Raw genomic sequence first — 16,568 nt, forward strand, 5'->3', positions numbered from 1 at the left:
GACATGGTAAGGAATCTGGACTCTCCCTACAGGAAGAGAAGAGCCACTGGAGATCAAGCAGAGAATTAAGATAGCAAATTCCTATCACCATGGCTGCAGTGGGGAGGAAGGCAAGTTAGGAAGTTATATTTCTGGGGGCCAGGAGGAAAAGCTGTGAGAGTCCAGCCATAACTCACCTGTTACCGTTACTTAAAGATGTGGTTTTAATTTTAAGGAAAGAGCTTTCTCTAGGAGTCAAGGATGACTCCAAGACATCTGGCTGAGGTGAATGTTCGTACCAAAAAGACAGAAAGAGGGCAAATTTTTTTAGAGTAGCATTCAGAGTTGTAGGTTTATTCAATAAATGTTTTGAGGGCTTCCCTGGTGGCACAGTGGTTGAGAGTCCGCCTGCCGATGCAGGGGACACAGGTTCGTGCCCCGGTCTGGGAAGATCCCGCATGCCGTGGAGCGGCTGGGCCTGTGAGCCATGGCCGCTGAGCCTGGGCCTCCGGAGCCTATGCTCTGCAATGGGAGAGGCCACAACAGTGAGAGGCCCGCGTACCGCAAAAAAAATAAATAAATAAAAAATAAAAATAAATAAATAAATAAATGTTTTGAGTGTCTACTATACGTCACTCAAAATATAATGTCAGAAAGAGCTTTCTCGCAATAGTATGAAAGACCAACTGGAGTAGAGTAAAAGAGATGAGACCCCTGTTGGGAGCAGATGAGTCTCAGACTAGGGCAGCTGTACTGAAATAGTACCAGAATAGCTCTGTCACTGAAGCTAATATCTGTCTGCTAGACCAGTGACCCCTCCACCCACAGCCTTTTTATCTCAGACAATGGATGGGTTTGGTGGGCCAAACCCCCTCTGTACGTCTGGCCTAAGATAAAAATCTGTTTTTTCCACTTTACTAGAAAGATGGAATTTGCTAGGCCTTGCTATCACGTGTTCATGCAGGGATGATAGCTCCAAGTCTTCCCACGACTATCACCCCTGTCAAGCCTGAGTGTGAGGGATGGGCACCTGGGCCAAATCTGGCTTCACAGTAACTAGTGCACATAAAGGAACTTCCTACTTTTCATATGCCCTGACCATTCTAAGCCGGATGTCCTTTTTCTGAGTTCCCGGAGAGGCCCAGATTGAAAACTTCCAGGAAATTCCCACAGGTTTAACTTCCTAATCTTCCTCCCACTTCAACCCTCTCCTTCACCCTTCCATTCCCACCCCAAGAGGAAGGAGCTTATCCTGGAGTCAACATCCTCTGCTGAACACTTCCACTCCCTTGGCCAGGGTGGTGGTACATCTGAGTTCTCAGGTCCTCTCCTCTGAGGCCTATTTGGGGCTTGAGGTGAACACTTAAGGGTGATATGTGATCTTGTCCAGAAACAGAGGAATGGAACCTTGAAGGTTCCTAGAGTACCAGATTATTACAGAAAGTTCACTTCTAGATGTTCACCCTCCCACCCGTCAGGAGGTAATCCTTCTCTAAGAAATCCCTGGGGCTCAGTCTCTATGCTAGATATCAAAACTCAATCACCTCTGGGGGCTAAGTTGGAATTACAGGATACATACCCCATATAATCTAGCATTAAAAAAAAACAAAACTGTGCTAACCCAACCCAACCCAGATTTAAGAACCAGAAACATACACCATGAATTTACTATCCTACACAGACCAAGCATGTGGGTAGTTCTCATTCTCCAGAAATCCCAAGGGGAGGGGAAAAGAAAATCAGTTTACATATAGTCATACACTGAATTTTATCTGTTGTGCAAAGAGAGGGTTATCTGGCTCCCAGAAGGTTTTGGGCTCCAATCAGACAGTTCATTTTACAACTCAAGATCCAGTTCTTCTTAAGAGATTAAAAGAGCTCCCAAGGCCTGTGGATCATGGGCACTGATGAGGGCCACATACCCTTTGGCTCCAGTTAAATCTCTGGTGTTTGAACTGTGTGGGAGCTGTGGGTGCTTGCTTCCTGATCCTTCCGCAGCCCCTGAAGCAGCTGGTTTAGGAGTGTGAGGTTGCTGTCTCTGTGAGGAAGGGGCAGGGGTGGAAGGCAGTTCCCTTTATACTCGATCACTGCCATCTTGGCCCGATCCTGCTTATTCCGGTTTGGGATCTGCAGCATTCTCGTGTAGCCCCCATTCTGACCTTGGTACCGAGGGGCCAGTACGTGAAACAGCTTTGGGATCAAGTCTTTCTCCTGGAAGGGGAGAGTTATCCAGGAGACAGCAGAGTCAGGCACCACCGCAGAGATATTTAACTTTCAGCACTCCCAAAGGTAGGGTACACACACACACACACACACACACACACACACACACACACACACACCCCTTCCCTCACCCTCTGATGTGGTAGAGTCAAAATTACACAGAGTGGATCAGTTACAGGCAGTTGTGCAGATTGAGATTCACACTGAATTCAACTTAGGACACAGACCTCTAATTTAGTTCACATTTGTCCATAAGCGTGTGCCTTATCTTCATTCTGCCCAGTTCCCTTTCCCCTAACAACCCCCTCCCACTTAGGGAGCAAAGGATGAGATTTGGGAGGCAGACAGGATGCACTCACCGTGAGCCAGAAGTCAGCCATGCGCATGGCTCGTTCGTTGGTGTCTCCCAGCTTCCCATAGTCGATGAGCTGTGAGAACATAACATCACTGACCCAACCCGAGCAAGAAAGGAGGCCATCAGTCTTACTCCTTAAATGCCGGACTGCAATCTCCTCATTTCATACACTAGCAAAGCAACTCGCCAATTCAGGCAACCTCTAACTCCGCAGCCCTAACCAGTCTTCAATGAGAGGGGCCGGAGGAGTAGGTTCCGCTCACTGTATCAGGGGAATCAGCCTTCGGGCACAGCTTACCAGGGCGGTCCCAATTCTTCCCCAACTCCAGCCGGGATCCCGCCTCCCCAGGCCAGACCCGCGAGAGGAACGAGAGGGTCCCGCCCCTCACCTTCTCCGCGTAGCCCCTCAGCTCGTCCACGCGTGCCCATGACGCCTCGATGCGTTCGTGTCGCACCAGTCCCGTGAGCAAGTTCTGCAGCAGGTGGATGCGGGACTCGGGACCAAGGCCCAGGCGGCGGAATACGCGGCCGTGAGAGATGGCAGCGGCGACCGACAGCCGCATGCTCCCAACTTCTTCCAGCCCCTGTGAGGCCGGAACTGGAAACTCCAGGGGAGAGGGGGTGGAGAGGCGGAGCTTAGAGGACGCATGCGCCATACATTCGTGCTTGGTGGACGTGTTTGCGCATGTGTATCAGAGCCTGCCTCGTTGGCAGACTGGGGGAGGGCGGGGAAGGGGCGTTGACTTCTTCCAGAGGAAGCGAGCCTGGCGGGGTTTGGACCCTGGGAACGCTCCCTGTCGGCCGGGGAACCAGGCGCCCCCTGGTGTGGAGTGACCCGGCTGTCGGGTTTCACTGGTGCTGCGTCATTCGTCTTGTGGCCGGTAGGGCGCTGGCAAGGTCCGCCTGGTGTCGGCTAGAAAAGTGAGTACCTGAGGGGAAAGTGCCTGGCGGGGTCCTGGTCCCTCAGGCTGGCTGGCTGCCCTGCCCTCCCTGAGGCGCGGCGCCTCCCACACCCTGAGCGTGTCATTTTTAAAAGAAAATTGTTTTCAGTAGTAATGGTGAAATGAGTGGGATAACAATGATATGAAAGAAACGCAGATGGTGAAAATTTTCTTTGGTTTAAGTTGTTGACTGAAAAAAAGCACAACATAAAAGTTGAGAGTTATGTTTTATTTGTCAGACAAAACTGAGGACTTAAGCCGGGGACACAGCAGCTCAGATAACTCTGAGAGGCTGCTCTGAAGAGGCAAGGAGTGGGGTCGGGGTGGGGTGGGTTCCAGGATACATAGGAGTTTTTGCAGCAAAGACCAGGTAGTTGGAGCATCAAAAGACTGCTGTTCATAAAAGAAAACCAGATATCTCAAGTTAAGGAATTTAGCGCTTTTCTATGCACGAGACGATGCAAGAATCTGGGCTCACTGAAATCATTCTTTTGATCTGCACCTCAGCTATTTGGGACCAGTATCCTGTGTTTTCTCATCCTGAGTCTCCTCAGGGTGTGTTGTGCGGGGTGGCTGTAGTGGCTGATGGCTGCAACATCCTTTGTTTACTGATAATGGCAGGTGGCATTTTTAGTTCACAAAGTACATATAATCATCCCGGTTCAAGAAGAATTACTGCACTCCAAGGAAAATAATGGACTAATACTTTAAATTACATCAGTGTGTTTTTTATTTTAAACCGGGGAAACCATACCTATGCATTTATGTGTTAAGTAATGAACAGTAACATTATAGTTTCTGGTTTTGAGTCTCCGTGTCTGCCGATTTGCAATGACCTGGTCAAAATTGCTCTTAGTTATGGATTCAGATATGTCCCCCCAACATAAAAGATATGCTAAGACCTACCCCACCCCCATATAGCCTGCATCTCCCTCACCCAGTACCTCATGATGTGACTTTATTTGGAAATAGGGTCCTTGCAGATGTAATTAGTTAAGATGAGGTCATACTGGATTAGGGTGGGCGCCTAATCCAAAGTTACTGATGGCCTTATAAAAAGAACACCTGTGGAGAGACAGAGACCCACAGAATGCCATGTGACCCGGAAGGCAGAAATCAGAGTTGCCTAGTTGCAAGCCAAGGGTTTCTGGCAAACATCAGAAGCTAAGAGCAAGATATGGAACAGATTCTTCCCTAGGTCCTTCAGAGAATGCATGGCCGAACTGACAGGTTGATTTTGGACTTCTAGCCTTCAGAACTACAAGACAGTAAATTTCTGCTCTGTTTGTGACACTTTGTTACAGAAGCCCTAGACACATATTCATGTTTGTTAGAAAGCATATTTAGATTTGTCATTCTGTCTTCCTCTCAGGTGACCAGAGAACACCTCTTGCTAATTTTAAAAAGTTTCTTTTGTCTGAAGCAACATACATGCAAATAGGAAAAGTCTTAAACATATGGATTTGTTGGCAGAAATTTATACAAACCACACTTCACAATAAATTCCAGAAATTACAATACTGTCTGTGTCTTGTTTCTTTGGGATCGATTCTTGCAGCTTTCAGTTATCTCCACATTTCACTGTAACATCGTCATCAGAAAATTCATCATGAATTTCAACTGGTAAACACTTGGGAAGATTTTCTTCTTTGCAAAAGTCAGAGAAAATGAACATTGACACTGGTGTTATTTGACCTATTGCTTTAAAAAGAAATGTCCACTTGGTCAAATGTACAGCATCAAACATTGTCCATATTTATTTTTTTGGTTATGTGAGGCTGATCTAGGGTGGCTTCAGCCTGCAGCAGCTTGAAGCAGGGTTTCGGTTACTGGCCAGTGATTGAGGTCGGGTCGCGGTGGTGAGAGCGCCGAATCCTAGCCACTAGACCAATGGTCAGTGACAAGGCCCTGGCCCTATGGCTTTGCAGGAAAATGAATTCCCACAAAGATGGAAAGTAGTGAAACAAGTAAAGTATTAATTAGGAAAAAAAGAAGTACAGTACGTGTGGATAGACACATGGGTGGGCTCAGAGACAGGGTTGCGCCCTTGTGGCAGTTTAAATCACTTATATGGGGCATTTCTTCTGTGTTTCCTTTGGCCAATCATTTTGGTTTGTCTGGTTCAGAGTCCATATTGGGTGTATCTCGGGATCTTCCCATGTATGCACACGCATCTCTTAGCCAAGATGGATTCTACCGAAGAGGCCTATGGGTAGTGAGCATCAGTTGGCATCCGTTAGCATCACTCCCCTTTTGGCCTCCAAGGAACCTTTCTGCGCATGTGTAGTCGGGGAGGTCTCCTGACACCGAGAATGAGAAATATGTGGTCTCTTACCTTCTATCTGGGCAGGGCCCAGCCTCCTCTCTCAATTGTCTTGTTATTTCCCTCTTGGAGTACTGGTCCACAGGGAATGAACTTTGACCATTTGCCCCTGGGGTCCCATCTGTCTCCTGCTTCAAGATCATCATCTCTTGTTTGTTCTCCTGCAGTATTCAAACTTTTGTCTATGTCAATTTCTTTACATTTGTTGGTGCATAGTTAATGGCTTTCTCTACAATTTTTGAGGATTGATGTTCAAGAAGCCATTTTAAACCTTGGTGTCTTACTGTATGTTGTTCAAGGCATATTCTGGCTGTTTGTAGATACTTTTGTGTCTGGTTGATCTCATCTGAAACTTCACCTTAAAACAAAAACAACTCAGGAAAGAAAAATCTCATACAACGAGGATTGTTTATTTTAAATTTATAGTTTTAGAAGCAGGGCTATATTCTACCACAAGGGTTGGAGGTACAAAATGTGCCTCAAGTGAGCTTGAAAGATCACAAATTGTTATGAATTTATCAATACTATGAAAAATAATACATGTGGCCGAATCTGACTGTGTAACTGATAGTTTTCCAAATTAACTTGTGTGTGGAATAAAATGTTTCAGTGGATTAGTTTCAAAAAGTGATAGTTTGAAGCTTACATGTATTTTATTTTAACGCAACAGTAACCATATCAATTGTTTAGAACTTAGACCAACAAAGATTTTTCTTTAAGGGTTATTATATCACTAACACTGTTTAGCATAGTCATGCAATGTGATAAAAATAAGATTGACTTTTAGTTAGTTTTATTACGATTTTAAAATTCTTTACAGAAAATTCACCTCCTTATGCTTTCATTGGGCCAGGCTGCATCTACCTCCCAACCCTTGGTGCCCGCTGGCTTGAGAGATTTTGGGGACTAGGATAATTGCTTTGGTGTCAGAACTATTGTAAATAGAAAAACAAGCTTTCTCCTTTACTCTGAAATAACTGCATCCTCTTCTACTGATGGCTTCATGAAGCAATGTCCTGGGAGCCTGTACAGGGAGCTCAGCAAGTGCTCAATCAGGGATTTAATGATGATAGTGAAAAGCAATTGTCGATTGGACCCCAAGCCAACTTTTTTTTTTAATTAGGTTTATTTTATTTATTTATTTATATTTTTAAAAAGATCTTTATTGGAGTACAGTTGCTTCACAGTACTATGTTAGTTTCTCTTGCACAACAGAGCGAATCAGCCACATGCATACACATGTCCCCATATCTCCTCCCTCTTGAGCCTCCCTCCCATCCTCCCTATCCCACCCCTCTAGGTCATTGCAAAGCACCGAACCGATCCCCCTGTGCTATGCTGCTGCTTCCCACCAATGGACTGTTTTACATTCGGTAGTGTATATATGTCCATGCTACTCTCACTTTGCCCTAGCTTCACCCTCCCACCCCATGTCCTCAAGTCCATTTTCTATGTCTACCTGTTTATTCCTGCCCTGCAACTATGTTCATGAGAACCATTTTTTTTTTAGATTCCGTATATATGTGTTAGCATACAAGTATTTGTTTTTCTCTTTCTGACTTCACTCTGTATGACAGACTCTAGGTCCATCCACCTCACTACAAATAACTCATTTTGTTCTTTTTATGGCTGAGTAATATTCCATTGTATATATGTCCCACGTCTTCTTTATCCATTCATCTGTCGATGAACATTTAGGTTGCTTCCATGTCCTGGCTATTGTAAATAGTGCTGTAGTGAACATTTTGGTACATAATACTTTTTGAATTATGGTTTTCTCAGGGTATACGCCCAGTAGTGGGATTGCTGGGTCATATGGTAGTTCTATTTTTACTTTTTAAGTAACCTCCATACTGTTCTCCATAGTGGCTGTATCACTTTACATTCCCACCAACAGTTCAAGAGGGTTCCCTTTTCCCCACACCCTCTCCAGGATTTATTGTTTGTAGATTTTTTGATGATGGCTACTCTGACCGGTGTGAGGTGATACCTCATTGTAGTTTTGATTTGCATTTCTCTAATGATTAGTGATGTTGAGCATCTTATCATGTGTTTGTTGGCAACCTGTATATCTTCTTTGGAGAAATGTCTATATAGGTCTTCTGCGCATTTTTGGATTGGGTTGTTTGTTTTTTTGATATTGAGCTGCTTGTATATTTTGGAGATTAATCCTTTGTCAGTTGCTTCATTTGTAATTATTTTCTCCCATTCTGAGGGTTGTCTTTTCATCTTGTTTATGTTTTCCTTTGCTGTGCAAAAGCTTTGAAGTTTCATTAGATGCCATTTGTTTATTTTTGTTTTTATTTCCATTTCTCTAGGAGGTGGGTCAAAAAGGATCTTGCTGTGATTTATGTCGTAGAGTGTTCTGCCTGTTTTCCTCTAAGAGTTTTATAGTGTCTGGCCTTACATTTAGGTCTTTAATCCATTTTGCATTTATTTTTGTGTATGGTGTTAGGGAGTGTTCTAATTTCATTCTTTTATATGTAGCCGTCCAGTTTTCCCAGCACCACTTATTGAAGAGGCTGTCTTTTCTCTATTGTATATTCTTGCCTCCTTTATCAAAACTAAGGTGACCATATGTGCATGGGTTTATCTCTGGGCTTTCTATCCTGTTCCATTGATCTATATTTTTGTTTTTGTGCCAATACCATACTGTCTTGATAAGTGTAGCTTTGTATTACAGTCTGAAGTCTGGGAGCCTGATTCTTCCAGGTCCATTTTTCTTTCTCAAGATTGCTTTGGCTATTTGGGGCCTTTTGTGTTTCCACACAAATTGTACAATTTTTTGTTCTAGTTCTGTGAAAAATGCCATTGGTAGTGTGATAGGGATTGCATTGAATCTGTAGATTGCTTTGGGTAGTATAATCGTTTTCACAATGTTGATTCTTCCAATCTAAGAACATGGTATATCTCTCCATCTGTTTGTATCATCTTTAATTTCTCTCAACAGTGTCTTATAGTTTTCTGCATAAGGGTCTTTTGTCTCCTTAGGTAGGTTTATTCCTCAGTATTTTATTCTTTTTGTTGCAGTGGTAATGGGAGTGTTTCCTTAATTTCTTTTTCAGATTTTTTATCATTAGTGTATAAGATGCAAGAGATTTCTATGTATTAATTGTGTATCCTGCTACTTTACCAAATTCATTGGTTAGCTCTAGTAGTTTTCTGGTAGCGTCTTTAGGATTCTCTATGTATAATATCATATCATCTGCAAACAGTGACAACTTTACTTCTTTTCCTATTTGGATTCCTTTTATTTCTTTTTCTTCTCTATTGTTGTGGCTAAACTTCCAAAAGTATGTTGAATGATATTGGTGAGAGTGGGCATCCTTGTCTTATTCCTGATCTCAGTGGAAATGATTTCAATTTTCACCATTGAGAACGATGTTGGCTGTGGGCTTGTCATATATGGCCTTTATTATATTGAGGCAAGTTCCCACTATGCCTACTTTCTGGAGGGTTTTATCATAAATGGGTGTTGAATTTTGTTGAAAGCTGCTTCTGCATCTATTGAGATGATCATATGGTTTTTATCCTTCAGTTTGTTAATATGGTGTATCACATATATTGGTTTGTGTATATTGAAGAATCCTTGCGTTCCTGGGATAAACCCCACTTGATCATGGTCTATGACTCTTTTAATGTGCTGTTGGATTCTGTTTGCTAGTATTTTGTTGAGGATTTTTGCATCTATGTTCATCAGTAATATTGGCCTGTAGTTGTTGTAAAGCTGGTATTGTGGTGCTGAATTCTCTTTGCTTTTGCTTGTCTGTAAAGGTTTTAATTTCTCCATCGAATCTGAGTGAGATCCTTGCTGGGTAGAGTAATCTTGGTTGTATGTTTTTCCCTTTCATCACTTTAAATATGTCCTGCCAGTCCCTTCTGGCTTGCAGAACCTTATGGGGATTCCCTTGTATATTATTTGTTGTTTTTCCCTGCTGCTTTTAATATTTTTTCTTTGTATTTAATTTTTGATAGTTTGTTTAATATGTGTTTTGGCGTGTTTCTCCTTGGTTTTATCCTGTATGGTACTCTCCGTGCTTCCTGGGCTTGATTAACTATTTCCTTTCCCATATTAGCGAAGTTTTCAACTATAATCTCTTCAAATATTTTCTCAGTCCCTTTCTTTTTCTCTTCTTCTACTAGGACCCCTATAATTCGAATGTTGGTGTGTTTAATGTTGTCCCAGAGGTCTCTGAGACTGTCCTCAGTACTTTTCATTCTTTTTTCTTTATTCTGTTCTGTGGAGTTATTTCCACTGTTTTGTCTTCCAGGTCACTTATCCGTTCTTCTACCTCAGTTATTCTGCTATTGATGCCTTCTAGAGAATTTTTAATTTCATTTATTGTGTTGTTCATCGTTTGTTTGCTCATTAGTTCTTCTAGGTCCTTGTTAAACGTTTCTTGTATTTTCTCCATTCTATTTCCAAGATTTTGGATCATCTTTACTGTACTTACTCTGAATTCTTTTTCAGGTAGACTGCCTATTTTCTCTTCATTTGTTTGGTCTGGTGGGTTTTTACCTTGCTCCTTCACCTGCTGTGTGTTTCTCTGTCTTCTCATTTTGCTTAACTTACTGTGTTTGGAGTCTCCTTTTCACAGGCTGCAGGTTCATATTTCCTGTTGTTTTTGGTGTCTGCCCCCAGTGGCTAAGGTTGGTCCAGTGGGTTGTGTAGGCTTCCTGGTGGAGGGGACTAGTGCCTGTGTTCTGGTGGATGAGGCTGGATCTTGTCTTTCTGGTGGGCAGGTCCATGTCTGGTGGTGTGTTTTGGGCTGTGTGTGACCTTATTATGATTTTCGGCAGCCTCTCTGCTAATGGGTGGGGTTGTGTTCATGTCTTGCTAGTTCTTTGGCATAGGGTGTGCAGCGCTCTAGCTTGCTGGTCGTTGAGTGGAGCTGGGTCTTAGAATTGAGATGGAGATCCCTGGGAGAGCTTTTGCCATTTGATATTATGTGGAGCCGGGAGGTCTCTGGTGGACCAATGTCCTGAAGTCGGCTCTCCCACTTCAGAGGCACTGGCCTGATACATGGCCGGAGCACCAAGACCCTGTGAGCCACACGGCTCAGAAGAAAGGGGAGAAAAAAAGAATAAAAGAGAGAAAGAAGGAAAAGAAAAGAAAGTTATTAAAATAAAAACTGAAAAAATTATTTAAAAAAAATTTAAAGTAATAAAGAAAAAAATAGGAAAGAAAGAAAGAGAGCAACCGAACCAAAAAACAAGCGCTAAAAACTATACTAAGAAACAAACAAACAAACAAATAAAAACCCAAGAACAGAAAGGCAGAACCCTAGGACAAATGGTAAAAGCAAAGCTATACAGACAAAATCACACAAAGAATCATACACATACACACAAAAAGCGAAAAAGGAAAAAAATATATATATCATTGCTCCCGAAGTCCACCGCCTCAATTTGGGATGATTCGTTGTGTATTCAGGAATTCCACAGATGTTGATTGTGGAAATTTGATCTACTGCTTCTGAGGCTGCTGGGGGAGATTTACCTTTCTCTTTGTTGTTCACACAGCTCCTGGGGTTCAGCTTTGGATCTGGCCCTGCCTCTGCATGTAGGTCACCTGAGGGCATCTGTTCTTTGCTCAGACAGGACCGGGTTAAAGTAGCAGCTGATTATGGGGCTCTGGCTCACTCAGGCCTGAGAGAGGGAGGGATATGGAATGCAGGGCGGTCCTGCAGCAGTAGAGGCTGGAGTGACGTTGCAACAGCCTGAGGTGCGCTGTGTGTTTTCCCGGGGAAGTTGTCCCTGGATCCCGGGACCCTGGCAGTGGCGGGCTGCACAGGCTCCCGGGAGGGGAGGTGTGGATAGTGACCTGTGCTTGCACACAGGGTTCTTGGTAGCTGCAGCAGCAGCCTTAGCATTTCATGCCCATCTCTGGTGTCCACGCTGATAGCAGTGGCTCACGCCCTGCAAAGTAGCTGTTTTAAGAAAACTCAGTAAGCTACAGAAAACTCAGAAAGACAATGATGAAATAAATTGAAAGACACAGATAAATGGAAAGATATCTCATGTTCATGAATTGGAAGTATTAACACTGTTAAAATGTATATACCTCACAAAGCCATCTATAGATTCAACATAATCCTTATTATAATTCTAATGGCATTTTTTCACTGAAATAGTCAAAAACAATCCTAAAATATGTACAGAATCACAAAAGATCCCCAATACCCAAAGCAATCTTGATAAAGAATAACAAAGCCAGAGGTATCACAATTCCTTACTTCCAACTATGTTATAAACCTATAATAATTAAAACAGTATAGTACTGGCATATAAATAGACACATAGACTAATGAAACAGAGCAGAGAGCCCAGGAAGAATACTCTGTATTTGTGGTCAACTTATATTTGACAAGGGAGCCATGAATACTCAGTGGGGAATGGATTGTCTCTCCAACAAATGATGCTGGAAAAACTGGATAAAGAAATTAGGCCCTTATCTTACACCACTCACAAAAATTAACTCAAAATGGATTAAAGACTTAAAGAGAAGACCTGATAACGTAAAACTAAAAAAAGTAAACATAGTAAAGAATCTCCTTGACATTGTTCTTTGCAATGATTTTTTTGGATATGACATCAAAACTTAAGCAACAAAAGCTGAAATCAACATGTATGACTATATCAAACTAAAATGTTTTACACAGTAAAAGAAATAATAAAAAATGCAAGGTAACCTTCAGAAAGGGAGAAAATATTTGCCATTCAAATATTGAATAAGGACCTGCTAATAAAAATATGTAAAAACTCGTACAACTGAATAACAAACCCCTAAAAATTTCAGTTGAAAAAATGAGCAGAGAAGCTAAATAGACATTTTTTCCAAAGAAGACAGTCACAGGGCCAACAGATATATGAAATGATGCTCAACACTAATGGTCATCAGAGAAACGCAAATCAAGACCACAATGAGCTATTACCTCACTCTCAGTAGAATGGCTTTCATCAAGAAGACAAGATATATATATATATTTTATGATTAAGGTTTACTTTATTTTTATTTTTTTTACATCTTTATTGGAGTATAATTGCTTTACAATGGTGTGTTAGTTTCTGCTTTATAACAAAGTGAATCAGTTATACATATACATATGTTCCCATATCTCTTCCCTCTTGCATCTCCCTCCCTCCCACCCTCCCTAGCCCACCCCTCCAGGCAGTCACAAAGCACTGAGCTGATCTCCCTGTGCTATGCGGCTGCTTCCCACTAGCTATCTACCTTATGTTTGGTAGTGTATATATGTCCATGCCTCTCTCTCGCTTTGTCACAGCTTACCCTTCCCCCTCCCCATATCCTCAAGTCCGTTCTCTAGTAGGTCTGTGTCTTTATTCCTTTCTTACCCCTAGGTTCTTCATGACATTTTTTTTTCTTAAATTCCATATATATGTGTTAGCATATGGTATTTGTCTTTCTCTTTCTGACTTACTTCACTCTGTATGACAGACTCTAGGTCTATTCACCTGATTACTAATAACTCAATTTCGTTTCTTTTTATGGCTGAGTAATATTCCATTGTATATATGTGCCACATCTTCTTTATCCATTCATCCGATGATGGACACTTAGGTTGTTTCCATCTCCCGGCTATTGTAAATAGAGCTGCAATGAACATTTTGGTACATGACTCTTTTTGAATTATGGTTTTCTCAGGGTATATGCCCAGTAGTGGGATTGCTGGATCATATGGTAGTTCTATTTGTAGTTTTTTAAGGAACCTTCAGAGATAACACGTGTTTGTGAGGATGTGGAGAAAAGGGAATCCCAGTGTTGATAGGAATGTAAATTGGTTCAGCCACCATGGGAAAGAGTATGGAGGTTCCTCAAAAATGGATAAAAGAACTACCATATTATCTAGTAACTCCACTTCTGGGTATATATCTAACAAGTGAAAGCAAGATCTTGAAGTGATATATGCACTCCCATGTTTATGACAGCATTATTCATAGTAGCCAAGATGTTGAAATAGCCTAAGTGTCAGTCAACTGCTGAATGGATAATAAAGGTATCTATCTATCTATCTGTCCCTATCCATCTATCTGTCTATTTCCATGAGAAAGAATGAAATCTTTCCATTTGTGACAACATGGATGGACCTTGAGGGCATTATCCTAAGTGAGATAAATCAGACAGAGAAAGACAAATATTGTAGGATATCATTTGTAGGTAGATTCTAAGAAAGCCAAACATGTAAAAATTTAGAGTAGAATGGTGGTTACCAGGGGCTGGTGAGTGTGGCAATTGCGGAGACGTTGTTTAAGGGTTCAAACCTGCAATCATTAGATAAATAAACCCTGAATATCTAATGCTTAGCATATTGTAAACAGCAATACTGTATTATAAACTTCAAAGTTGCTCAGATTCTAGATCGAAATTGTTTTGACCACAATAATGAAATGGTGATGATGTGACATGACAGATGCTTTAGTTAACTCTTCAGTGGTAATCATGTTATGGTATGTAAATGTATCAAATCAACACATGTTTATACCTTATATTTACAAAAAAAGACCCTGAATAGCTAAAACAGTCTTGGGCAAAAAGAAGAGAGCTGGAGGTATCAGAGTCCCTGACTTCAGACTATACTACAAAGCTACAGTAATCAAAACAGTATAGTACTGGCACTAAAGCACACACATAGATTGGTGGAATAGAATAGAGAGCTCAGAAATAAACCCACACACTTTTGGTCAAGTAATCTATGACAAAAGAGGCAAGAATATACAATGCAGAAAAGACAGTCTCTTCAGTAAGTGGTTCTGGGAAAACTGGAGAGCTACTTGTAAAAGAATGAAATTAGAGATTTTTCTCACACCATATATATAATAAGCGCAAAAGGATTAAAGACCTAAATGCAAGACCGGAAACCATAAAATTCCTAGAGGAAAACATAGGAGGAACAGTCTTTGACATAAATTGTAGCAATATTTCCTAAGGCTAAGGAAACCAAAGCAAAAATAAACCAATGGAACCTAATTAAACTCAAAAACTTTTGCACAGCAAAGAAAGTCATCAACAAAATGAAAGACAACCTATTGAATGAGAGAAAATATTTGCAAATGATATGACCAATAAGGGGTTCATATTCAAAATATGTAAGCAATTCATACAAACTCAACATCAGAAAAACCAGAAGAACGGATGAAAAAATAGGCAGAAGACCTGAATAGACATTTTTTCATAGAAGGCATAAAGATGGCCAACCAGCACATGAAAAGATGCTCAGCATGTTAATCATCAGGGAAATGCAAATCAAAACTTCACATCTGTCAGATTGGCTGTCATTGAAAGGAACACAAATAACAAATGTTGGCAAGGATGTGGAGAAAAGGGATCCCGTGTACACAGTTGGTGGGAATGTAACTTGGTGAAGCCACTGTGGAAAACAGTATGGAGATTTCTCAAAATACTAAAAACAGAATTACCGTTATTTAGCAATTCCACTCAGTATATAGATGAAGACAATGAAAACACTTTTTAAAAAATACATGCACCCTGGTGTTCGTAGTAGCATTATTTACAGTTGCCAAGATATTGAAGCAACCTAAGTGTCCATCAACAGATGAATGGAAAAGATGTTTCACGTATACATACACACACACACACTCACACACACGATGGAATACTACTCAGCCGTTAAAAATAATCAGATTTGCTATTTGCAACAACATAGATGGACCTGGAGGGTAACATGTTTAGTGAAATAAGTCAGACAGAGAAAATCAAATGCTGTATGTTATCACTTACACCTGAAATCCAAAAATAAAACAAACTGATTTATATAAGAAAAAGAAACATACTCATAGATGTAGAGAATAAACTAGTGGTTACCAATAGGTGGAGGGGCAAGATAGGGGTAAGGAATTAAGAGGTACAAATTACTATGTATAAAATAAATAAACCAAGTATATGACATTGTGCAAGCCAAAATTATGGAGACTGTAAAAAGATCAGTGGCTGTCAAGGGTTGGAGAGAGGCAGGGGAGAATAGATGGAGACAGCATTTTCAGGGTTAGCGAAACTTTTTTTTAATAATGTGTAATGTTTTATCATATCGTTATACATTTGTCAAAACCCATAGACTGTACAAAACAAGAGTGAGCCTTTAGTTAATAATGGAGTATCAGTATTATTTCATCATTTGTAACAAATGTACAACACTAAAGAAAGATGTTAATAAAATGTATGGGGTGGGAATATATGCAACTCTGTACTTTACATTAAATTTTTTGTAAATATAAACAGGTCTAAGAAGATAATCTACTAATTATTTATTAAATACTTTATTAATATGAAAGTTGGCAAGCCAGGAAAAAAGAACACAAACCTTGTGGTTCAAGTAGAAATCACATAGTAAGATTGCAAACACAAATATATCACTAATCATATTAAGTATAAGTGCACTGCATGTTTCAGTAAAAGACAAAGATTATTGGAATGAATTAATAAAGCAAATCCAACTTTTGTTGCTATTGACAAAACTAACATATCTAAAACATAAGGATAGAGAATGTGTGAAAGTAAAGGATGGGAAAATTCAGACACCAAAAGAAAGCTAGAGAAGCTAGTTATATTAATATCAGAGAAGTAGAAATTAACTTGAAAAGCTTCCTGTAACACAAGTTCTTAAGTTGTAATGATAAAGGTTTTTCACAAAGAAGATGTAACAGTTTACATAAATATCATCTAATAACATGGCCTCAAAGTAAAAAGCAAGTCATCCAGTTTCCAGTC

The 16,568-nt window shown here is 40.8% G+C and overlaps 2 protein-coding genes across 2 annotated transcripts in view; one reads left to right on the forward strand and one right to left on the reverse strand.

Moving 5' to 3' along the window:
* Window positions 1-1,615: 1,615 nt before the first annotated feature.
* Window positions 1,616-3,160, reverse strand: MRPL17 (mitochondrial ribosomal protein L17). Its single transcript, XM_032641381.1, has 3 exons — window positions 2,947-3,160; window positions 2,562-2,630; window positions 1,616-2,190 (listed from the first exon to the last, which is right to left on the reverse strand). Exons 1-3 carry the CDS (start codon window positions 3,118-3,120, stop codon window positions 1,915-1,917), a joined length of 519 nt encoding a protein of 172 aa, XP_032497272.1. The 5' UTR covers window positions 3,121-3,160; the 3' UTR covers window positions 1,616-1,914.
* Window positions 3,161-3,342: 182 nt separating this feature from the next.
* Window positions 3,343-16,568, forward strand: part of ZNF215 (zinc finger protein 215) — a 150,482-nt gene continuing 137,256 nt past the window's right edge. The window contains exon 1 of the mRNA XM_032641977.1: window positions 3,343-3,478. The gene's annotated coding sequence lies outside the window, so the exon portion shown is untranslated. The remainder of the gene's footprint in view (window positions 3,479-16,568) is intronic.

This window comes from Phocoena sinus, chromosome 8 (assembly GCF_008692025.1).
Source record: "Phocoena sinus isolate mPhoSin1 chromosome 8, mPhoSin1.pri, whole genome shotgun sequence".
NCBI classification, from domain to species: Eukaryota; Metazoa; Chordata; class Mammalia; order Artiodactyla; family Phocoenidae; genus Phocoena; species Phocoena sinus.